Below are 26,566 nucleotides of genomic sequence, written 5' to 3'. Positions count from 1 at the left end.
TGAACACATGTAAGTCACAGCAACTTAGGTTGTTGTCTATTAGATATTGATGGACTCCAAATCACTAGGAGTATCAACTGATAGTAAAACACCGTCTAATGATCCTCAAACACATGCTACAATAAGGAATAATTATGATTAATGAAGGTCAAGAGAATCATTTTTTGTAATGCCACACATGGAATGGATAGGACCGACATTTACAAAGTTTCTTCTTGCCTAGAATAATTAGAACTACGAGGTCAATGCATATAGAGATTTTTCTCTAAGAACAAAATAACTCAAAACCTCAGAATTCCTATAAATATGGAATTGCAAATGTATGTTACCTGCAAATTCAAGGGCAAATGATCAATATGTATGTGTTACTTGCAATGATTATGCATTTGACCTGATAGCATGGAGACTTCAAAAAGAAGGGGTTTGAAATCAAGTAAATTATATGCCTTTCCAGGCAGTTCTATTACTATATCAGCATTTATTTCGTTTCAAAATATAATGTGTTATCTTATATTCATTCATCTAATATAGATTCATTTCTTGTCTCTAATCACAAAATTGCACATCATAAAACAAAATATTCGCAAAAACATATCCATACTTCATCATCCATGGTCTTGCTAAAAACAAAAGTTTTCCAGAACTCTGACCATATCCCTTTTAATATATACCTACCTTGGGCAAGCCTGTGCTACCACTTGTGTACATAATAACAGCAACATCAGCAGCTACTGGCATGCAGGCCTTTCCTGACCAAGTCTCTCAACTTTGGCCATGGATAATACTGTCCTGCTGCTACTTCTCCAGATAAAGAAGGCTCAAACGTAGTGCCCTCATCTTCCATGTAAACTACACGCTTTACAGTACCCAATTGTGTGCTAATGTCAATCAGCTTTCCTAGTTGCTTGCGATCTAAGTCACAGGATTTGCCGAATTTCATCCTTTTGATTCAAATTTCAGCGAATTTTAACTCTTTCCGAATGTCATCCGAATTTTATGAATTTTAACATAACACTGTAATTTAATTTAATATTATTTAATTTTAAACTGATATTGAGTTATTTAGTTAAACTATTTAACAATGTTCAACTATTTTAACAATTTTGTGGATATATTAGTAATATTTAAAAATATATAAATATATATAACTAAATTTTAATGTCGAATTTTTTCCGAACTTTTACCCTTGCCGGATTTCATTCGAATTTTATGATCGACGAACTCAAATTTGAATTCGAACCTTGTGACTTAGCTTGCGATCACAAATCACTGTTGAAACTTCCGTCTGTCATATAAGAATAGCAATAAATTAAAACCATGTAAACTTTTAATACAAGGTAAAGAAAGTATTCTTCACAAGGCAAGTATGTTGGTTCTGATTCTTTAGCAAACTGAGAAAAAAGAAAGTAGTAAAGGAGTCATAAGTGAGTGCTGGTTGCCATTGCTAGCATTTCTTTCATCATGTGACAATTTCCAATTTGAACCTTAAAAAGTAATTATTATTTAAAAATGAAATATTATGAAAAGAATCTTCCCAAAGCAGAAGCATCACAATACATAATGTCAGGTCTAGAGAACATCCAGATCTAACCACATTCACAATATTATTAGTTTCTGTTTAACAAAATTATGTAAATAAATGATGTTTGAAAGACAATGTATTAAGAACAAGTCTATATCCTTAAAGAAACAGATGTTTTGGCTCGGGGTCCATATCCAGATATAACCATCTTGTGGAACTTATCTAGGATCTCTTTCCAAAACACTTTGCGTTGAGATTCCACACCAAGTGGAATCCCAAGATAAACTAGAGGAAGAGACTCGATTTGAAATTTGCAAATCCGAGCAATCCTGCTCCAAATAAGCTAAAGAATATTAAAGAAATAAAGAAATAAATAGAAGACTTAGCCTCATTAATCTTTGTCCCGAGGCAGCCAAATACGTGTCCAAAGTTTTCCTAAAATTAACAACCTCATTGATTCTGGACATACCCATCAAAGCAGTATCATCAACAATGTGCAAGTGAGAATAAGGACGCAAACTATTAATACAAATTACAATTTGTATTAAGTGAACTCCTTAAAGTTGACTGGGAAGTCGAAAACACAGCTCCTTGACTATGTCACCCCCCCCACTTGGCAGCTTAGTTAAATTATAAATGTCAACTTCTACTTTATGTGTATGCTTCCTTATAATGTTGTAATCCACTTAGCACTATATAAAGGCAAAGATGGCAATATTTACGTTATTCATTTGTTTCCATTTAAAAATACAAGTAAATTATTTTTTAATTTTTGTTTAGTAAAGTAGTCTTTCTCATTCTCAAGAACCTAGATGAATTGATCCTTTTTATTTGAACATTGCATCCAAACGAGGCTCTATAGAGGATGTGCTTCATATTCTGCATTTACAATGGATTAACTCCATCAAATAAAGAATCAAAAAATCTCGTGAGGATTGTTTGCCATCTTTTTGAGTTACTTTGTGAAGGAGAACAAAGAATGTCCTTATTGAATGACAGATAATTGTTATTTTTCTCCTCCAATGCATTGTTTATTCTTGTGTCAGGTACACTGTGGTTTTATCAAAAATGGTGGTGCAGAGATGGACTCAGTGGACAGGGAATATGTCAAGAAATGCAAGTTTGTTGTTGCTTCTGGTATCTTTGATGGTTATGATACACCCCATCAGCCTTCAAACATAAGTGCTCGCTCCCGAAATCTTTTCTGCTTTCTAATGGTGGTTGATGAAAAGTCCCTTAATTATATAAGGCAGAAAGAGAATGTCACAGAGGATAGCAACAAAGGAAAATGGGTTGGTCTTTGGCACCTTGTGTTGCTTCGGAATCCACCTTATGATGAACCAAGAAGGAATGGAAAGGTCCCCAAAATATTAACTCACAGGCTGTTTCCAGAAGCACAGTACAGCATTTGGATTGATGGCAAGATGGAGCTTATTGTTGACCCTTTGCTTATTCTTGAAAGGTAAGCAACCTTGGACATTTTTATTTGGTTGAATTCAGCTTTTTTATTTGCTCATTTGGGTTTTGAAACAAAAGGATTACTTTAATTGTTCAATCTTCTCTGATAATGATCTCAAGGTTGTTTAGATACCATCTAATTATCCTTTCATCTTTTGATCATCTGTTCCTCTATTAGCACTGTTTTTACCATAGGAGCTTATATGTGTACGTCTATCAAGCCACTTGCCACACCAAAAACTTAAATATTTTCTATAGCTTTAAGGTGATGTAGTAACTAATATATCCTAGTATATTTTAATTATAATTATATCTATTTATTCTTAGGAGCATTACATGTGTTGAATCTCTTAGCCAGAAATCAAAGAAGATAAACAACAAGGAGTCGTCAAAATTGAAACATTAGACACCAGAAATATCCTGGGAAAACCCTTCTAGAATGAAGGGAAAAACCCAGCCACACAACAAAAATATCATTTTATTGATCATAAAAGTCCAAGTGTACAATATGCTTTGCTTGATGTGAATATATAACAATAGGAGAGACTCTTGAGTTTTCACATTATAACTGAAGCTCTCTTGAGATTCCCATAACTCCTATAATTAATTATAAGTCTTTTAAAATTCATGCCTTAATGCATGTGAATGGCACATGTCATTTACATTTAATATTACAAATTAAACATAAGTGTCCTTTTTCTGCTGAAGGTGACATTAACGGTAATAACGTCCATATTTTTAGAGATAAAGATCTCTATCGCAGCTACAATCTTCAACACTACCTCTTAGCCAGAGAGAGATCTTTAGGTGAATAATCATACAAGACTGCAATCAAAATGTCAATGATAAAATCTCATCACATAGGTCCTATCAAATTCATGGAATCACTCAACATGAAAACTTGTAACAAATACTCGTTGTTAATAATCATGGAATCACTCAACATGAGAGATTTGTAAGACTCGCAACTAAGCCGTTAATTGCGGAATCTCTCAACGTGAACTGTCATAGAATCTCTCAACATGACATCAAGCTCCCATCATGGAATCTCTCAACGTGATGACATCATGGACTCTCTCAACATAATGTTCACTATCGCATAGTGAAAGAGTTATCATAGTGGATCTTACAATCTCATCCACACAAGAACAAAAAAAACAGGACTTAATTCCATTTAAGTCTCAAATTTAACCATATCTAGCTTGTTTCCAAAATAAGAGAATTTCATATGCATAAAATCATAGTTCAAACTCTTTTCCAACACGATTCTCAAAATTACAAGCATTAGTAGCATGTTTAATAAGGGCAAGGATTCCATAAATACTCCCTCTTAATCAAGAAGCCTCCCTCTGAAGCTAAAATCTCCCTCTAAATATCAATGTATCCTGCAACCAAGAAAGATAAATAAAATCAACTTATCCTAAGTAATGGTAAATCAAACAACAACAAAAACACTTATCTCCCCAATCCTTGGGATTTCCACATATTCAACCTGTTGGTTCCCAAAACCGCAGATTGGAAATCCAAGAGCCTGCCATTTCTCCGATAGGATTCCGTAATCAGTTCTAGCCAAGGAATGGGAATACTTCTCGATTCCCCCGCACTTCAAGCTCTGCCACACCCAAGTGGGTAAACCTTCACCCCAAATGCTAACTGTCTGATTCAAGGCTTTTCTATAGCAAATTTAAGCTTTGGAGTTCTTCAGCTGGCAAGGTCCTTGAACTCAATCAAAATGAACTTGAATACTGGATAATGGTTGAATGTACTGTTAAATTGAATAATAATTAGTTTGATGCTTGCAAGAAGGAAATTATAGATTTTTTGACTTCAATAATAAAAAGACTAGTGACTCTGCTCATCCGAGCAATAGAGTCAACTTCATTGAATTTTCACATACAACTTTATATAGTTCTTATGTACTTATACTGCTAACAATTAAAACATCAAGATGCGATAGACCAAATATTACACAATCTTAAATTAGTCCAAATTGAACTTTAACTCCTTTGGTAGGGAGACAAATTGGATACAAATACGGAAATGATTTAATATTTCACAAAATCTGTAATGATCAAATTCAAAATGCTAAATGGCCATGTCCACTTATCTGACATTCAAATTGTATATAGAATTTCATAAAATAATTATAAAGGACGATTCGCCTACAGTTTAAATCTCCATGCCTTTAATAATAAACAAAGAACATTTTATTTTATTATTAAAATAAAATGATAGAATTTATATTACAAAGTCGTAATAAAGTCTTTATCCCTCTGTACAATAAAATAAATATAAAATACTTCTCAGAGTGTATAATATGTTCAAATATTGAATCTTGTTACAATTTTTATCTTATTATTTATATCTCCTTATTCTAAAGTTATGACTTTTCATTTGAAAAGTCATAATTTATATCTTGCCTCATTTAATCCAAATCGCACCTCTTTGCATTTTAAATGACTTTCTTTATATTCTTATTATATGTTAATCATGATTATGTTTCGCTGATAGTTTATAGCATTTGATAAAGTTTAAAATAAATATTTCTCCTGGCTGAGATCGACGGTGCCATTTGTTCGAGCATTTTTCTTTCCCCCGATTAGAGACATCATTCCCCTTATCGCAATGAAATTTTACTTCCATGAATGATCAATATGGAATGCGCTGACTTTTTCTTTCACTGTCGATACTTGGTGCGGAAGTTCAAATTGGCGCCGTTATAATGAATAGAAGTTGTATCTTTTTCCAAATCTACGGCTCCTGGGCCCTCTGCAAATGCTACGCCTTTTAAATCTGGCACATCTCCATATGAGTTCGTAAATCACCATGTAAGAGAAACGTTCAATCCTAATGTGTCTCCTTATGTAGCATCCAACGACTGAGATCATCACATGAAGTTTCCATCCTTTATTTCTTTCACACGCACTATCCTCATGACCATGAGAATTTTAATGCTAAAGAGACGATCTGAAGAATACACTGTAAAATTGGGCAGTTCAACTCCACACTTGTGCATTTTCTTGGTTTATTTGTGCGATATCTTTACCGGATAACGTGATCATCCTGTCCTCCTGCCCTCTTCATACTTTATCACAATCTGTGATTGCTGGTGATGATTTATTAATTAGTTTCTAATGGATTTCCATTAGCCTGTTGTGCTTTCCACGTACACCACTGCAGAGATAGAAGGCTTAAATCATGTTTCATTTCTTCAAATGATGATGTCTCCATATTAAATCTTTAAACAAACTGTTGATTATCATTGATCGTCTATGTATTTCTGATGCAAGATGCTACTGTGAGGCTTGGACTACTATATTGCTACAATTCCAGTTTCAGATCTGTTGCAAAGTCTCCATGTAATACGGTGAATTTTCAATGCATTTACTTCTTAATATTTTCCAGGTCATTCCTCATTATTCGTGGTCATCTTCACTGACATATAATCAACCATCCTAATTATTTGTTTCCCTATTGATGTATACCTTCTATACACCACGTGTTCTTAACTTTGACATCAATAGTTATATCATGAATTTCCAGCATTGTTTCACAAATGGAAACCCCAAAATTTTGCAAATAATTTGGGCTCCATCACAACCCTTAGTGCAATCCAACACAACTACAACTCCTATCCGAGAAGCCAGAGAATGTCCTTGTGAGTGTCAAAGATCAAACATACTATCATGGTCATCAAATTCAAGCTTTGGCTTGTGATCATATGACAGCAATGAGTGCTCAACAGAATTACCCAGAGAATATCTTCCAAGAAAATGACTGCCCAATAAAACCAAGAGACCATGTACTCTGCTCAAACCAGTGTCTATGTGCCTCAGACAGTTGTAATTGAAGAATAATACATCATGGCAACAACAGTGACGTATGCTCTGTCATTGACTTTCTGGTGGCAGGTAATTCACGAAATGATAAAACCGTGTAGAAGAAGCGATTAGGAGATGTCAATTACAAGATATACCCATGCAAACACAACCTGAGAAGAAGCGATTAGGAGATGTCAATTACAAGATATACCCATGCAAACACAAGCTGACAAGATTCTTTCATTTTTGAACACACGAGTGTAGAGTGTAGAGTATTAGCCATCTTTATGATACAACTGGCAAGGGAAAACTGTCAACGTCCCCTATCTTGGCATGAACAACACTTGCAGACACAAATATGAATAAGCATGTTCCCGATAATGCTAGTGCTTTAATTTCAAAGACTTACTCCCTTATTACTGTTTAGTCAATCATGAAGTCGGGTCGCACAAAACTCGATTACCCTTGAATTTTCTCCAACTCCCTCATTCCATGAGTTGTACAAAAACTCCACCCTGCTAAAACTCCTTTCACACAAGCCTCTCCTTGTCGTTATAAGGACATGCCCTTCAGGACTATAGTGGTTGACACCTCTCAAATGATTGTTGAGTTCTCTTCAGTGTCGTGTGGATTTCCTAGCACCTCTGAAATGGTGTCTTCAGTGGATACTGCAGATTGAGACTCGCACGATAGCCCCTCATCGTGCTAGAGAAAGAGCAACCATAGTGTAATGGTAAGGGTTGAAAGGCCTGAAAAAAATTGCCTCTCATGTTGATGATAAAAACACCATGTGAAAGGGCTCGAATGGCACAGGAGACAAAAAATCTAAACACCATGTGAAAGAGCTCGAATGGCACAGGAGACAAAAAATCTCAACAAGGGTAGCAATATGAAGAGGAAGACAGAAGGATATAAGACATTACACATATGCAATTGGCACATCTATTAAGAAATTGGCCCGAGCACTTTAATTACGCATAGCAAAGACTCGCATAATGCTTCAAACTTATGAGAGGGAATTTATATTGAAGAAACACCACACACAACACGACAAACTATTACAGAAAGATGTGAAGGAAAGTGAATCTCTACAGTCATCGAGATATGCTTGGAAGCGAAAATTCTCAAATAATCTAAAACTGAAACCCATGCAATCAAAAGATACTAAGGACAATAAAGGTCGAACCAAGACAAGAAATGAGCAAAAGTTACCCCAATATAAGTAACGCTTGGACTGCAAAGAGGAAAAGCAACGAATAAAACACAATAACAAATAAATTTGAATACAAGCGATGACATCACCCAATCGAAGAGGAAACTGCATAAGACAAAATACTTAAGAAGTCATAGTGAGGCATCACTTAGAAATGAATGATAACAAAAATAAAATTCCCTTAATCAAACTGGGCATCATTTGCACACATCCGCCCAAGAGTCTTAGATGGAAGACACAGAACCATCTGGCTCTGATACCATGTTGAATCTCATAGCTAGAAATCAAAGAAGATAAACAACGAGAAGGAGTCAAAATTGAAACATTAGACACCAGAAATATCCTGGGAAAACCCTTCTAGAATGAAGGGAAAAACCCAGCAACACAACAAAAATATCATTTTATTGATCATAAAAGTTCAAGTGTACAATATGGTTTGCTTGATGTGAAAATGTAACAATAGGAGAGACTCTTCACATTATAACTGAAGCTTTCTTGAGATTCCCATAACTCCTATAATTAATTATAACTCTTCGAAAATTCATGACTTAATGCATGTGAATGACACACGTCATTTGCATTTAATATTACAAATTAAACTTAAGTGTCCTTTTGCAGCTGAAAGTGACAATAACGGTAATAACATCCATATTTCCAGAGATAAAGATCTCTATCGCAGCTACAAATTTCAACAACATGCAACTTACAAGTGTTATCAAGATATCATGGCTGCCAAAATCATAATGCCTACAATCTTTTAGTTATTCTGGTAGCCAAATATATTCCGTCTTTTATAGATGTATACATCTTTATTGCTAACTTCAAGCTTTCCAGTGGTTAAAATTTTAAAAATGAATCAGCCATATTTTAAAAACTTGGTATTATTGTGTCTGGTTACTGGTATGCTGTCTAGCAATTGAATTGCCAAACCTTTTTTGTGGATTCTTTATACCTGGCGTGCTTTAATCATTGGGAACGGCTTCCTTTAAATTAGAAACACTTAACAAGTTAACAAATACTGTCGATTGATCATTGGGCTACCTACATAAAAAGATATCAATCTATCTTATGGCCTTCTTGTGATTTGCCTTTGCAGTTTGGATGGTGCAGTGTTACTGCTCTGGAATTGGAGATTGTTATATGCATCACAAGCTTTTTGTGCATATACATGGTTGAATGTTTTCACTCAAAATGATGTTGGAAGTCAACTGGCAAACCAATCACCCTTACATTTGTTTAATGCTCAGACACCAAGTTTATGTCACTTGATGACTTGAGCTGGTCGTTGAATCATTTCAATCATTGTGCTGTTTTCTTAATCAACAAGCTTAAATTGGTTGCTGAATCTTTATAAATTTATCAAATGTTTGAGTTGGGCATTTCTCTGAGTGGAATACGTGATTTATCTTTTATAAAGAACTCCCTTTGTTTCTCTGAGCACATAAGTATTCTTTCCATTTAATTTTTTTTCTGGTTGGTAAATCAACTTGAGAAATATTTCATTCTTCAAACATTTTGAGTGTGTTTTCTTTGCAGGTATCTATGGAGAGGGGGGCATAAATTTGCAATTGCTCGTCATAAGCATCATCAGAGCATTTATCAAGAGGCAGATGCTAATAAACGAAGGAAGCGGTATGCTAGACCGTTGATAGATTTGCACATGAAAATATACCGCTACGAAGGAATGGAGTCTTGGAATAAGAAGAAACCTACACCAAGTGGTAAGTATTTGTTTTGCAATTTAATTAGTTTATTATACGGAAGATTATTGTTTTTCATCTTTCTGGCTGTCGAGTTGGGATAAGTGAGATACCAATATACTTCGCAGATGTTCCAGAGGGTGCAGTCATAATCCGGGAGCACACACCTCTTACCAACTTATTTTGTTGCTTATGGTTCAATGAAGTCAACCTTTTCACACCTAGGGATCAGCTGAGTTTTGGCTATGTTGTGTATAGGTTGAAGGGGGCTTTCAAGTTTTTTATGTTCCCCAATTGTGAATACAACGCATTGTTCATCTTGCACAAGCATACTCGTGAACATTCTTCTAAAATTGAATGGGTAAAGTCAACGGATGAATTTGAAGGCAATGGTAGCACAATGAAAGAAAGCAGAGGAGGCTTAGGTCTTTGGACACCATATCCTGCTAATTTAGATTCTGTACAGATTCCAACAGTTTGACATTTCACATGTAACAAAGACTGCATGTATTATTGGCGTTGCATTTTTGTCTCTTCATCTAAGTGATGAAATCTAGTTCTTTGCTCCATTTGTATTCTACCAAGGTTGAGGTATCAAGGGTTGAGGTGTCAAGGGTTGAGAATTCTCAACCAGGGCCAAATGGTTGTATGATTAATTCATTCAATTTTAATTCCTCCAAATCCATCCACAATAGAAGAAGTGTTGTGTATGAGAATTTAGTTGAGATATTGTAAAGCTGTTTTTTGAAAGTAAATGAATAAAATTACAGTTTGGAGAAAAACTTGAAAGAAGATCATTATGTAACATCCAAAGCTTTCGATTCAATGTGTTTATCTAATAAAAAAAATACAATATTTAATTTTTGCATCTGTTACAAGATTTTTGACTCGAAAGTTATATAGGGAAAAAGGAAAATATACAAAATGGCACTTCGATTTTAATTGTCCACCAATGCTAAATACAGTTTACAAATATCATCTGTGGTAACTTTGGTGGTTAGCTTGAGGATTATTAATTGATATGTTTTTGATAAGTAGGAGATAATTTCCATAGCAAGTCAAATTGTGATATTGCTATCAGGATTTAACTGTGTAATTTTTGAGTCAAACTCATTGACCCATGTTTCATGAGTAGTGATTCAACATGAATCCATATCTCATGAGAATAAATGGAACACTTAGCACTCATTGGATCTAGGTGATGCTCACAGGGGTGAAGCACTGGGACTTCTCCGGAGGTCACCCATCCCAGTACTACTCCAGCCTGAGCGCGCTGAATTACGGAGTTTCCTCCATGGTTAAACCCAAAGCTTGCAACCCCATTTGCAAAACCTTCACCAAGTGTTGTGCCTTATGAACCATTCATTAGAAAGCCCCTTAAACTCATCAATTGATAAGTAGGAGATAATTTCCACAACAAGTCAAATTGTGATATTGCTATCGGGATTTAACTGTGTAATTTTTGAGTCAAACTCATTGATCCATGTTTCATGAGTAGTGATTCAACATGAATCCATATCTCATGAGAATAAGTGGAACACTTAGCACTCATTGGATCTAGGTGATGCTCACAGGGGTGAAGCACTGGGACTTCCTGGGAGGTCACCCATCCCAATACTACTCCAGCCTGAGCATCACCTAGATCCAATGAGTGCTAAGTGTTCCATTTATTCTCATGAGATACGGATTCATGTTGAATCACTACTCATGAAACATGGGTCAATGAGTTCGACTCAAAAATTACACAGTTAAATCCTGACAGGAATATCACAATTTGACTTGTTGTGGAAATTATCTCCTACTTATCAATTGATGAGCTTAAGGGGCTTTCTAATGAATGGTTCATAAGGCACAACACTTGGTGAAGGTTTTGCAAATGGGGTTGCAAGCTTTGGGTTTAACCATGGAGGAAACTTAGTAGTTAAGCGCACTTAGGCTGGAGTAGTACTAGGATGGGTGACCTCCCGGGAAGTCCCAGTGCTTCACCCTATGAGCATCACCTAGATCCAATGAGTGCTAAGTGTTTCATTTATTCTCATGAGATATGGATTCATGTTGAATCACTACTCATGAAACATGGGTCAATGAGTTTGACTAAAAAATTACACAGTTAAATCTTGATAGCAATATCATGATATGTTTTTATTGTGAAATTGTTATTAGGATTTAACTGTGTAGTTTTTGAGTCAAACTCATTGACCCATGTATCATGAATAGTGATTTACACACGAATCTATCTCTCATGAGAATAAATGGAACACTTAGCACCCATTGGATCTAGGTGATGCTCATAGAGGTGAAGCATCAGACTTCCCGGGAGGTCACCTATCCCAATACTACTCTAGCTCAAGCATGCTTAACTATAGAGTTTCCTACATGGTTAAACCCACTTTACTTGCAACCCCATTTGTAAAACTCTCACCAAGTGTTGTATCTTATGAGCTTAAGGGGCTTTCTAAGGAATGGTTCATAAGGCACAACACTTGGTGAAGTTTTTGCAAATGGGGTTGCAAGTAGAGTGGGTTTAATCATGGAGGAAACTATGTAGTTAAGTGTGCTCGAGCTGGAGTAGTACTAGGACGGGTGACTTCCTGGGAAGTCCTAGTGCTTGAGGGGTTGGGTTTAATCATGGAGGAAACTCTGTAGTTAAGCATGCTTGAGCTGGAGTAGTACTGGGATGGGTGACCTCCTGGGAAGTCCTAGTGCTTGAAGGGCTGCATGTAATGGATTTAGATTATTATATTTCATCTGTTATTTGTAATGTGTTTAAGAGGTAGCTAATACACCTTTATGGAGCACGTTGGAGTTTGGGCTTACTTGACACTAACCTTGTGTTTTCATGCATCTGTTTAAGTACAATTTTTTACACAAATTTAAGCAAGTATTCTAATGGAAATTTTACAATGTCTATAAAGAATAATTTAGAATCCTTAGCTATTTTAGTATAGCAACTATTACTTAGCAATTGAAAATAAGCTAGGGGAAAAGAGGAGGTGTTGAAAATAATAAATGGTTGCTTATTGCCAAAAACAATACAGGGCTCCACAAACTCTTTTTCCTCTTTTTTTCTTAGATTTTATATTTTTTTCTCTACAAAAGTATTATTCAATTAATAAATTCTGATTTCAAGTTTCATGTTAAAAAAACAAGCAGCAAAATATATATTAATGGGACCACTAGGTCCACAATTATTCTCAAAAAAAGTTTAGCAGCCACTTCTAGTCAAAATAAGCTAAGCAGTGGTATGATAGCATGCTCCAAGGGTGGGGTCCCATAGAGGGGTTTAAGCTTCTATATTCAAGGAAGAAGGGGTCTTATGAAGAAAAAAATAAATTGCCATAGAATCATTTGGAATCATCTCTCAAAAATAGGAGCCCCTATAGTATAGGGCTGTTTATTTGAGCAGAAAATAATGGACGGTTTATTTGAGCAGAAAAATAATGGTGGGAATAGAATTAGCTCTACTAGCTTGGGAAAATATTTTTAAAATTTAAGTTCTTGTTCTAATAAAAATTTAAAAGGAAATTCCCATGTCCCAAACTTTCTTCAATATCGGATTTTAAAATTCTAAGCTAGATTGCATTAGAAATCTATGGGACCACCAGATTTAAAATATTCTTAACAAATTTCTGCAACACCTAAATTTTTTGAGGAACACCCTCCATGAGACCACTGTAAGAGTCAAATAAATAAACTCGAGTTACCTTATATTTGTGGGTGAGTAATACATAGATATGCTTTGCATGGCTTGAATGTAGAACATACAGACTAGTTTTTGGTTCATGGGTTTGAATCCATCGTTGTAGAAAAACATTCTTGGCTTATATGCACAAGATTTATGATGGAGACTGTATGTCCAATTTTATATAGACATGATGTTACAATTTGAGATCATGAAGGAGTTACAAAGCATCTTTATGACAACCACTTGATTGGACAAGAAAGTGGTGGCCATGTGAAGCCGTTTGCTATGTTTAGAAGATGCCACCGAGAATGGTGTGGGACTTTCAAGATGGGTTTGGTATGGTTTTGCAATTAGTTGATCAAAGAAAAGACATTGAAATGGAGAGGTCAAGTTAGTAGCCAAAGCTCAATACTGCAGATAGTGTAATGCAATGCCTGTGGGGTCAATGCATACAAGATTTCTTTGATGCATTTCTGATTTTTGATTCACTAGAAGAAACATTCTTCCTCTATAATACAAATTTCTCTGTTTTTGTGTCACTGTGTTGTTGGGTGGTGTAACTCGACATCATAATTCATGTCAGGAGTTTGTGGGATTCATCTTGTTTTTAGGCAACAAACATGACGAACATTCTTAGAATGAAGAAGAGGCTCAATGGAACTACTTTTAAGTATTGCAAATTAGATGGAGGATTTTTTTGACAGAGATCTACGAGTGTCAATTATGTATTATAGACCATTTGAAACAAAAAATGAAGACTAGATCATTGTTTCCGGCAAACTAGTGTCTAAAGAATAGGACTCAGTTGCTATTATTTTATGCTATGATATAAAGAAACCTGGTTAGTTTCTTCCTCTTCCTCATTGTTCAATTTTATCTTCCAACTCTGTGCTTGGTTTTTATGGCATCCAAAACTGCGACTGGGCAACAACATCTGTGGTAGGGATTTTTCTAATTTCTAGAATTTTTGAGAAGTATCCATATCTGATATCTGATTTAGTGTATGTAGGCTGTATCACCATTTTATTTATTGTTAAATTTCTGTATAATTTTTACCGAGTTTTTCTTTAAATTATTTGCCCACAAGGTTCTCGAGTTTTCCAAGCATTGCAGTTGCTATAAATTAGATTAAAGAGAACATCCAAAATTTGTTGTGTTTCGGGAAGAGATGTTATATATATAATTCTATAACTGCTCAAAGAAGTAAAGAGTACCTATTCCACAGGCTGCGTATTCGTTCTGGATCTGAGTATTTTATTTCATCCAAAAGCAATTTGATTCATGAAAGAGAATGGTGTGAAGTAGCTTTTATGAAAGGTTTCATATTACAAATCTTTTTAAATTTTTCTTTGAATAGGAGTTCAAAAATGGTGTCCCATTCCAATAGAAATCCCTCAAATCTCTATTTCATCTTACTTCCAAAACTAACTTCAACATTTCTATTATTTTAGGGTTTCTTTTTCTTCTGTAAATTCAGAATTGTCTTATCATGTTTATTTTTTGCTCGCTTGTTTTGTCTTTCTCCATCTAAGAGGTTCCATTCTTATATCTTAATATTTTTTCAACTATAATCTATAACAAAAATCAGATTGTTGAGCTTTTGAAATTCCAATAGTTTCTGACCAAAATCATTGAATACATTTATCTTTAATACCTGTTATTTCCTTAAATATAAAGTTGTTATATAATAGCTCATTAATATTAGTTTTTGTTCAATAATTCCAGACACAGAGCAATGCAATGTGTATATTCATTGGATAAAGCATTTTGTATCCAGTGTGTAGTTATGTTTAGACGGATTAAGTTCAACTGAAATCAAGTCATTTTTAACCTAACAGCTTAAAAAAGAAAGAAAGAAATATTGCGCTTCTTAAAAGTTAAATCAGAAATGCGTTGCATGCCTTCAGTGAAAATACTTTCAAATGGAATGAAGAAAAATGTGTAGAGGGATAAATATTTCATTCAATGCAACAATGATGTATATGTGGGCAAAGTTTCTCTTAGGAAGGAAGAAAATGCCAAGGAAAGGGCATAGGGGGTGATCCAGAGCTCTAAAGTCAATCCTGCGCATCATGTTAAAAGTAGTGAGAAAATTGGCTGAATAAAGAGCTTCGGAAGTCATGGACGTGTTTCTTGTTGTCAGCTGTGATGTGTCTTCTATATGTATGTTTTTTTCATTGTATCAAGCAGTTTGAGTGCAACTATGGAAAAGCTATGCATGGAAACCCTGTAGAAGAGGTAAGCAGTTCATTTTTGTGATCTATTTCCTATAGTTTTTTGGCCATCTGAAGTTGCTTAAAAACATAGTATTTGTGAAGTATGAAAAAAGTTCCATTTTTATAATGGTTTGCAAGAAAATGGTTGCTTCCAATTATTTCTATATTACTCATGTACTTTGGTTCAATGAAATCTTCATCTTTTCAACTAGCTAACTCATGGGCCAGCTCCTTTAGATAATCTGACATTCCACTTAATTTATCAATTTGAGGTCTGACATTGTTATCATCATATATTGAGGTTAACATGTATAAGACAAAGTATCACGTAGAAGATATAATGTTTACTCACAAAGTAGTTTACATTTATTATTTGTTGTTATCATATATTTTTAGATCTTATCTTATAGCTCGCACGATTTGTGGTTTCAGGAGACACTAGTCTAATTTAAGGTTTTTGCACTTTCTTTGCATGTAGACATTATCCATAATTGTGACTTTATTCCTCTCTTTCTAATGATAGGAAACTTATCGGAAAAACAAAAAACAAAAAACACACACTACGTTCTTCATGTTAATTGTGCTTTGGTTATTCTCTCGCAATGACACATTCTGAGTCACATCCAAGTGAAATCACTTTGTCAACTCATGAGTTCGAGATAATGTGTATATGCAGTGGCCGAGCAGGCCTAGACCAACACATGGTCGAGATGTGTTGATATTTGAGTCTTCATTTGGCGTACATTCGAGTCTTCATCGACCAAATGCAAAGATGGCTGCCACAGTAGTACACGCAACATACTGCTATTCTTTCTGTTGAAGAAATGAGACACTAGAAGAAATAATAACAGAATCAGGCAATAAGGGGCAATATGTTCACAGTCGTAAACTAGCAAGGGTGGAATATACACTGCAAAAATAATCACATCATATGTGGTGCAACTGAATGGTACCATACCATCCGCCGTGAGCTCATTTATGACTAACACTATTGAAAATCTTGCGCCACCGAACACATATCCCAGCAGTGCTTTTCCAGCATATTGATTGCTGCTGTATGTGTTAGTGCAGGAGTCATAGGGATACCGCGATGATCTTACTAGAATGTATCTAGTATAGTGAATTTGGCAAGACCAGACTAGGTCAATATTTTGTAGCCAGATATGATCCAGCAAAGTGCCTGCTTGTGTCGTTGGCTTGCCGATGATTGAGGTTAGCTTATGCTATTCCTTTTCATGGTACTTTTGTGAATTGTGGCATGCTGAAGTTGAAGTCTCCATCAACAATTTCATGCCTGTTCTCACACTATAGGCAGGGACTCAAACTGCCCAGGCAGCTCTTGTTTCTAAGTGTATCACTTTAGTTGTTGTATGGGAGTAACCACTATAGGTTTATGAGATCCTTTGCTTAGAAATATGTGCAGTTCGTTACATTTTCATTATTAGATCCTTTGCTTAGAAACATGTGCACTTGGTTACATTTTCATGACATTTGGCTACTTACTCTACCACAATTGAGAGTTATGGCTTTAGTTGTGAAACAAATCAAGTTGTGTATAATGTATTAGATTCTAGAGTTCCCTCAGATGAGCTTCAATGGACATACATATACAGTGATAGAATGTTCTTAGTGTTAGTTTATATTCTATACTTGTTTCGACTAAATAGGTTAGATGATTATAGTGTCTTTCGATTGAAGGAAGTATGCGAAGATAGTATTTGGTCATTTGAGAATATTTTGGGTATTGCATAGCATGTCCCCACTCCCAGAGTAACACATGGGCTTTTAGATTGATCTACCTACAAGTTTGGATTGGGAACTTGTTTATGGCCAACTTGTAGATAGTTTGATTTTGTTTTGGGTTAACAAACGACATAATTTTTTATTGGAATACATATATTGTCAATCAATTTAATTCTTCTGAATGGATTATGTGAATTGTGAGAGCTTTTGACAATGAATTAGGAAAATCAATAACAAACAAAAGTTGTAATTGTCTATTCAATGTGCAAACTAATTGAAGGTCTTATGCACTATATGATGATGTTTTGAAATAGATCAAATGAACAAGATGTAGAGGGTTTAGCCTCAAAGATCTGCATAACATTTCATTTGTATATCTTGATGTACTTGAGATCGATGTCTGATATGTTGAATCAGTGCTCAATTCTTGTATTAGCAAAGTGGTAGTTTGGTTCATGCAAATGTATTTGGGGATTGCGGTCTCTGGTAGGTTGGTGCAGCCTACTAAATATTGTGTGATTTTCAAGTGATATTTGATTCGTGCACTAGGTCCATGCAACTACTCTCACCATGTTTTTTCCCTACTAGGTTTTTGTTCATGATGTGTGCATGTTTCCTTCTTATTTATTTTTCTGATGCTTGAAGAAGTTATGGTGATAATTCATTAATTTGAAATAGACACATTGATTGAACCCACTCTCAGTATATCTATGTTCTGTTTTGATTCAACACACTCTTAGTATATCTATGTGCTTATCATCATCAATATACAACTTTACAATGTTTACAGTTGTCCAGTCTTGTTTACAATATTCATACCATTTTGCAAGAAAATTCAACACATAGAGACAAATGTAATATAGAAAATAGAAAATAAAGTATTATAGGACTGAATAAACAAGATATTGTTTTAGATTAAGGTAAAAGCAGGTTTTGAAGGGGCTCCGAAACCCATTACATCAAAGAGAAAGATAAACCATTAAGCACAACCAGGTTTTAAAAGGACCAGAAACTAGCCAAACAACTAAACCAGGTTTTGCAGGGACCTGAAACCAGCAGATATGAATAAACAAGATATTGTTATTTAGATACAACTAATATATAACACATTGTTAAAGAACACCCTTAATGGAAAAAACCATTAGGAAGAGTGAGTGAGACTATTCATGCCATTGTATAAAAAATATAAAAAATGTTTATATGCTTCATCCTCTTAAGAGGGAAATATTTATGGAAAGTACTAGCTCTGTACATTGGCAAACCATTTAGCATCAATATATACTTGCAAGAAATGTGGTATGGTAAAAAGATGAACAAATATATCGATAAACGGACTACAAATGCTAATATACCCATAAACAAAATGATTTCTAAATACTTACCCAAGCTATTCATAAAATTATGCATGGGCTTTAACCTATAACTCAAAATAGAACTCCCAAACACTCCAACATGAAGGAAAACTGCTATATTAGTTGTAATAGTCACAAAATGGAATTTACTAACATCAATTAAAATGAGTGTCTTGCACCTCAAAATAAGGAAAGATTATATTGAAATTTCAAAAACCTATTAAACAGAAGCAGTTAAAAAATACAAGTGCCATAGTGGAAGGTCAAACACCATAATGTTTTAAGTTTTCTTCATTGTATGAAATACACACTTTGTTGCCTTTGCTAGTACTCTACTTCTCAATAATTATAGTTTGGTGAATTTTCTCTTCTCACCATTTTTGGTTTGCAACTTTGAAAGGATGCATTGAAGACGAATTTCATACAATCATTGACTTACACCATTCCTTTTCTCACATTTGTGTATAGTTCTAATGACAATTTCATGCTTAGAAGTCTTATTTAAGACCCATTGAGCTAAAATCTCATGATACTAATGGTCTAGATATCAACTTAAGTTATTTTGTAAGATCATGGACAAAGAGAGAAAAAATTAACTAATTGATAGTTGGGATAACTTGATGATGTAAATTTTTAGAACCATCTCAAAGATAAATCTTAGTCGGGTGGTGGGTATATTTCTCTTCCAGGAGTTGAGGTAGAGATATCTAAATCCACATTAGATACATTGATTTTGAGAGACATTTTTAAGGACAAGGAATAACACGAAAACAAAAATAGACAATTGTGCTCACTGTCAGGGGAGATCTATGTCTCCTAGTAGATCAAAGGTGAAATGTTGGACATGTGGAAAGATTAGGCACATTAAAAATTTTATGGGGAAAAAAGATGTAGGATTCAAATGATAATTCAAAATTGAGGCAATATGATGATGATGGCAGAGATGCCTTTGTTGTAAGCCTAGATGTGCATCCACATGGAGATTAATGACTTATTGATCTGAAAGCCACCTTTCACATGACTCATAAAACAAGTAGTGTAACACTCTGCCCAAGAATCCTTGGACATAAGTCCTATCATAGTTAATCATATAGGTTCATTTACTACTTAAATCAATTGGAAAAATATGGATACACATTTAACTATCACTAGGGCTATTGATAAGTGATCTATCTTGAATTGGGGGGATGCGTCTCCCAGAAGGGTATCTGAAAAGTCAAATTGTATTTTTTGATCAAGGGTAGAAGTGCCCCCTGTCTAATATATGATAAACTCAACTAGGTTACTGTATGATCCAAGATTGGCTTTGGTATGATAGAGTACTCCACCTCGTACAAAAATCATTCCTGTGTTATACAAGCAAATGCAGTCTCGTAGATGAAATGTTCCATCGTATGAAAAAACACCATTTTGTACAATAAAATGCTCTATTGTATGATAATATCTTTGTTTGACCTTAGAGAAAGAAATTAAAAAAATGAAATAAAAAGGTAAACTCCACATAGAGGATTGCTAGAAATGTGCAAATTGAGGAGGTAGACATTTGAACCTATTGTAAACATTTAAAGATGTGCATAGAAGCATCTCATTCATATAACATCATGATCTATAATCTAATCAACATTAAGTGAGTAACTAACATCAAATAGAACATGTACAACAATATGAGGAAGAGAGAAGGGTGGACAAGCTCAAGAACCACAATTGGAAGAAGGATGTCTCTGTTATGTGATACCCAAGAATGATATAATTTAACAACACTTCACAATCATGTAGAACCTGTAGGCCCACCCTTCCATGCTCATAGAGATAATGACCCAACCACAATAAAAAATGACACACACACACACAAATGATACACACATTCCAGCAAGTGCATGATTCAAGGTAAACATATGATCATGAATGACAATGCAGTATTTCAAGTCATCATGCAGAACACACTATAGGATAACCATGTAGGGAACCTAGTGGAGTGTCATCACTTGGCTCGTACTAGCCCAAGTAGTATATGGGTATGACAATTAAAATACCCTAGGAGGCCTCACACCGTATGCTTACACCAACTCACACAAGAGACTGACTACCATACATATGCACCACTCGTATTAGCTCCCTTGAGATGATCAACTATTGTATAGGTGGTTCTCTTATCTTGTATTAAATTTTACTATCCGATGTCTTTATTTTGTTATCACTCATTTAAACATCTTCAAGTTATGTTGTCGACCACTTCTAGGATGGGATATTTGTGAGAAGCTACTCCACAAGTGTATTCGTACATACCCTTCTCGCTATACAATAAGTGTTACATGTTAATGGACCAATGATCAAATACTCATTTGGCCTATATCCATGAGTCCAGGCCTTTCAAGATCCTGTTGAGGCACACTTGTCTTCTCATGGGTGAGCACAACCAGCTCTATGCTTACCAATGATATAAAAAACCATGCTAGATTCAAGAAATGCAACAATATGGTAAAACACATAAACACACTCAACCAAACACTTAGTTGTGACTATAGATACTTCTACGAATAACAAAACCAAAAAGAAAAACCATGGAATGATTGGAAACATGGAGGATAATCCATTTAAAATATTCAACTTTTCACAATAAAATCTAGACTCAAATATAGCTGGCACAAAAATGAGGCCATGGAAAAATACCCAAAAATTAAACATCCCATATTTCAACAAAATAAAAACCCACTTCTAAAATTCATCCAAACTCTAAAAAATTAAATAAATTTATGTTCCGAGATCACATGTAAAATATGACAACACAACTAGGCAAAAACTCCATTTTCCAAACATGAAAGCAAATAAAAACACACATCCATCTAACCGGGTCATGGAATTGCATAAAATTAAGGGGAACACTAGTTCTCAACCCTTGATCATAAAGAAAGCAAAAGAAACTAGTGAAATGTAGTAAACTAATAAATCTATAAGGCCCTACTTGATTGCAAATGCTCAAAAATGTAGAACGAGAGAACAAAAATGATGGAAGCTTCAAACACGTTGAAAATCACAGGGAATGTGAGGAATTGTGCCACGAATCCAATGAGCTACTACTCACTAAGATCTGACAAGCCAATCTCACCCAACAAGAACATCTTTAATTTTCTCCAAAGGGGTTTGGAGCGTAAAAATAAAAATTTCAAACATAAAACGAGAAGTGAGTTTGAACGACTCACTTTTTGCCTAATATAAGCACTTCTATTAAAGTGACTTATAAATTAGACTATTAAGCCACTTAATAGACTAGTGGCCCCTTTTCCAAATTAATATAAATCGATTCAAGGCATATGAAATCCAACTATGTCAAATTAGCCAATAATTAAATTAAATCAATTAAAATTTCAAAATTCAATTAAACAATCATTTTAATTTAATAACTTCCATGGAAATTGTGTAACCCTAAATACATAGGAATGATCACTGGTCTAATTACATTTAATGCATAATGAAATTTGGAATTACCAACATGTGCAAGAGGGATATAGGGACAACATCGGCTCAGCATGAAAGGTCATGGTCACTATCTCCTGTAACATCATCGGGGATATAGGTACACACTAAGATCACATACTTGATGTTAGCATCAAATTATGGCTACTCTTGGAGCCATGTTGTGATACATAAATTGATCATACATCCTAAATCAATACATGTATAACAAGATCTTGGACTTATATGGTACATGAAAGAAAGATTTTTTATTCCATTGCATGAGCATGCATTTACCAAATAAATATACTTCTTTTACAATATATAGAAACAAAACAACAATATAGAGGTATGTAGTTATTGAAATAATTTTTTCCCTCAATTTAATGCTCAACCCACTTGAAGGAGAGATTCAAGATCTTCTATAAAATTTTGAGAAATACTTGGAGCATTTGCAACAACTATTCATCTTCTTCCTTGGTTGAGAATATCATAGATCTGAAATCTTCCTTGCATGTCCATCAAGTTCTTCTTTCATAGTCACCACTTCCTTGTAGAGGATTTAAAAAAAAAACATAACAGCTATTTAAAACACATGCTGGTTTTTGGGTTTTCTCCAACAAATAAAGTCACACAAGGATAATTTAGGCTTCAAACTTTCAAATCTGAAACAAATATCATATTCTACAAATTTATTGACTCTATTTATAGATATTTCAATGCACTCCTTAATAGAGTCACCATTTTTTGGTTCCATTGACTCTAAGATAAACCTAAGGATTTTCTCTCTCCTATCAGCATATATATTAGATCAACGACTAAATGATAGGAACTATTTACACATGAAAATGATTTCTCCACACATTAGGCTCTACACAATTTAGGCAAGTATCCCACATTTGTAGCATTTCTAAATTTATGCTAGGATTAAACACATCCTACACTCAATATATAACTCTCAACTAGTTATACCATGACACATAAGACTTATTTTAGTGTCAACACAATTCTAGTCTTTTTATTCCTTGTTTGGTCTACAATCTACACTTTTATTGTTCTCGTCTCTCTTACACTCTCATGATGGATCATGTAGTGTGATTTTAAATAACGATGCTAAATTTTTTTAACACAATCAAACCTAGAAATAAAGAATACATCCATTAAAACTAGTTGAGAGGAAAAAGTTTACTTCAAACCCTTAACCAAAAAATAAGGTAAAATAAATTTCATAATTGGGTGTTTTTGAAATAAATTTGAGACAACATTAATAAATTAATGCTTATTCATGGGCATAAGGCCAAATACTAAATATTGAATGTAAGCCCCCAAAATATATAACTTCACACTAGTGAGATCTTTTAACATCAATACCTAACACTAGTACAAACCCTTTTACTATTACAAAAAATATACCAATAAATCAACGTTGTATTCCCAAATTTATAATAATCTGCAAATGAAATCTAGTTCATTCCTTGAATGAAACCCATACACATAGTTATACATTGACAAGTAATTAGCCAAGATAAACCAACATATTCTAAATATAATGATTTATACAAGATTTGAAACAATATATAGAGATAGCCTTTGCAATAATTTTACAGTCTACTCATAAATTAATTTGAACTACTAAAAGGGAAAACTTACATTCAACTAGTTAGAAAATATCCATACACAAGAGTGTTTACATCTATGTTAACTTGTCTTTAAAATTGAATTACAACTAGAACAACGAGATTGATAGGAAAGGATGAATAATTAGAAGAAACCAAGAATATTATATTTGATCAATTATTGACACATGTGCCCTTTAATCCTAACACAGTCTACTAAAAGAAGCTTCTCATTCTTTGCTAATAACTAATTTCATTGATGACTTGCTCCACTATCTCTTATTTCACCTTTTGTCTACCTGAATTTTATTTTTAACACATGCAATATGTATTTGAAAAATGACCTTTCCCTTTTCCCTTAGCTAGGGAATCCCCATTTTTATTATTTAAATGATGCAAAGAGAAATTGGCTGATAACACAAAAAACTTGATAGGCCACTACTACTTATTCAACAAGAACATGGTTTGGGACTACAATAGTGTGGAACTAGGGTTTACCAAGGATTGCAGTGATGAAGACTAGGGTGGAGATCAACATTATACCGGGTCCACAAGGAATACATGGAGTATAATTCTTCATTTCCAATAGGCATGTAAGATATTATACCCTACTATTTTTTGTTATATTTTTCACTTATCATGTTTACATGCACTGTTACTATAAAAATAACATAAAATAGAGTGGATGTAAACTAAAAAAAAACCACATAAAAAAAAAATCACATTTGGTTCATAACTCAAAACCATTTCAAACTTAAACTTTACGTGGCACTTTACAACATGGGGCTCACTCAGAGTGAGTAAGAGAGAAAGTTAGCAATAGTCAGTCATAAACCTAATATAGAAGACTCTCAATCGGTAGAAAGAAATGAATATTTGTTTCAACCAAGCATAATTGGTGGTACTAGATTCAACACTAATTTTTTGTCATTGGGTCCAATACTGCACACCCTATATCAGGAGGGATGCAACTAGTTCACGAGCAAAAAAAAATGCAGACATACAATATAACTACCTATGGACAAAACAAAAGTTGTAGCATGAGTTTGAGAATTTTTTTTGCTATATTTTCTTCAAACAAAGGAAGGTAATATAGAAAAAATATTGATATTCATAAATGGAAAATAATGAGAAAGATCTAAAAGATAAAACAATAGCTTAAGAAGCATTTTGTTATGATTTTTCCACAAGTGAATGGAGTCTCAGATACTATTGGCCAATCTAGTGTGTTACAAACATGGATGGAGGAGACGGAAATTGAGGGGACTCAAAAATAGGTAGAAACAAGTGAGAACTTTGGATCATTTAAACATCAAGGAGAAATAGAAACAATGGCTAAAGTGAACAACACTGAAGAGACATAGGAGACATAAGGCGATAAAATTTACTATAGCCCAACTTCAACACCATTAACATGATCCTTAAAACTATACATAGAGGAGCTCATGAACATAAAAATAAGGCTCAATTCTATAGAAACAATGAATTGGGAAGAAGATAAAAAAGTGTATGAAGCGATAAAATAAACAAGATAGAGTGGGGAAACAAAACTTTAAAGGAGAAAATTTCAAGCATGTAGGTGAATTTGGAGATAATAAGAACTACAAACCATAAAACAAGAACTAGAGCACTGGAGATTAGTTGGAAGTAAGGAGATGGATCTAAAAAAAGTAACAAACATAACACAAATAAAGGAAATTCAAGAAACCATGGCATATATGCAAGTTAAAAAGTATCAACTATAGGACCATATAGAAGAAGTGAGATCTTGGTCTCAAGTGGTTACAAATCAGCTGACAAACAAAAGGGGATTATTGAATGGAAAGTTAAAATAGAAATAGAGGGTTTCTTAGGGGGATACAATTTTATTTAGATAGCAATCTAGCTTTTTACTAGCAAGAAGAACAAGGAAAGGAGTGGGAAAAGGTGAAAACAAAAAGAAATCAAGGGAAGTGGGCTTGGTTGAAGAATGAGAAACCCCAAATTAGTGAATGTTTGTCGAAGGATAAATAGCAATTAGGGACCCCACAATATTTCTTACATATTGTAAGTTAGAATTGTAAAGGTTATCCATAGAGAAGAGGTCCTAGTGTGTGGCCCATAGCGGAAGGGAGTGATATTATCATCATTGTAGAAACGAATGATCATGACGGTTGCAAGGTACCATATTTTGAAGGTTAAAAAATATTTCAATTTAAAATAAAGGGAATGAGGCATGCAAAGGGCATGGTGGGATCACAATGCTTATTCATGAGAGGTGGTATGGTATTGTAAAATTTGATGAAGGACCAAATAAAAAATATATTTGGCTACAAATATAAATGAATGAGATTTGAGGTTGAGTACAATCTACTTTGCTCTGCAAAACTCCAAGTTCTATAAGAAGAGGAATCTAGACAATGAAGACCCGTATGCATCATTGCAAAGAGATATTTTAATGTTCAACACAACTGGAGATGTAATGTTAGTGGGGGAATTCAATTGTAGGGAAACTAATAATCAATCTTTACAGATAACCGATTGTGAAAAAGGGACAAATAATCCTCTATGGTTGGAAGAGGGCAACAACTGACATTGGAAAAGATCCTCAGAAGATGGCAATGTGGGTGTCTCACATTTTGGAAATGAATTATTGGGGTTGTGTATTATGTCTAATATGATTATTTACAATGGGTTGAGAAGTTGGTCAACATTAGGGATATCATGTTGACAACATATAATGGTGAGAGTATGGTTGACCATGTAATTTTTTCAAAAAATATTATAGCTAGATTGCTTGAGTTTAAC

At 34.3% G+C, this 26,566-nt stretch overlaps 1 protein-coding gene across 6 annotated transcripts in view; it reads left to right on the top strand.

Moving 5' to 3' along the window:
• Positions 1–17,215, top strand: part of LOC149535172 (Sept9 (DUF616)) — a 39,405-nt gene extending 22,190 nt beyond the window's left edge. For 3 of the 6 annotated variants that reach the window (XM_089803026.1, XM_089803028.1, XM_089803027.1), the window contains 3 exons: positions 2,569–2,984; positions 9,551–9,735; positions 9,843–10,496. In XM_089803026.1, the coding sequence (XP_089659152.1) occupies positions 2,569–2,984; positions 9,551–9,735; positions 9,843–10,195 (954 nt within the window). In that variant the 3' untranslated portion in view covers positions 10,196–10,496. Of the gene's footprint in view, positions 1–2,568; positions 2,985–9,550; positions 9,736–9,842; positions 10,497–16,291 lie in introns of those variants that run through there. The other 3 variants (XM_089803029.1, XM_089803031.1, XM_089803030.1) reach the window with 3 other exon arrangements.
• Positions 17,216–26,566: the final 9,351 nt, after the last annotated feature.

The sequence above is a fragment of the Cupressus sempervirens genome, chromosome 10, assembly GCF_028749045.1.
Source record: "Cupressus sempervirens isolate cs-2001-9-10 chromosome 10, ASM2874904v1, whole genome shotgun sequence".
NCBI classification, from domain to species: Eukaryota; Viridiplantae; Streptophyta; class Pinopsida; order Cupressales; family Cupressaceae; genus Cupressus; species Cupressus sempervirens.
This window is presented reverse-complemented; position numbering and strand designations above follow the sequence as displayed.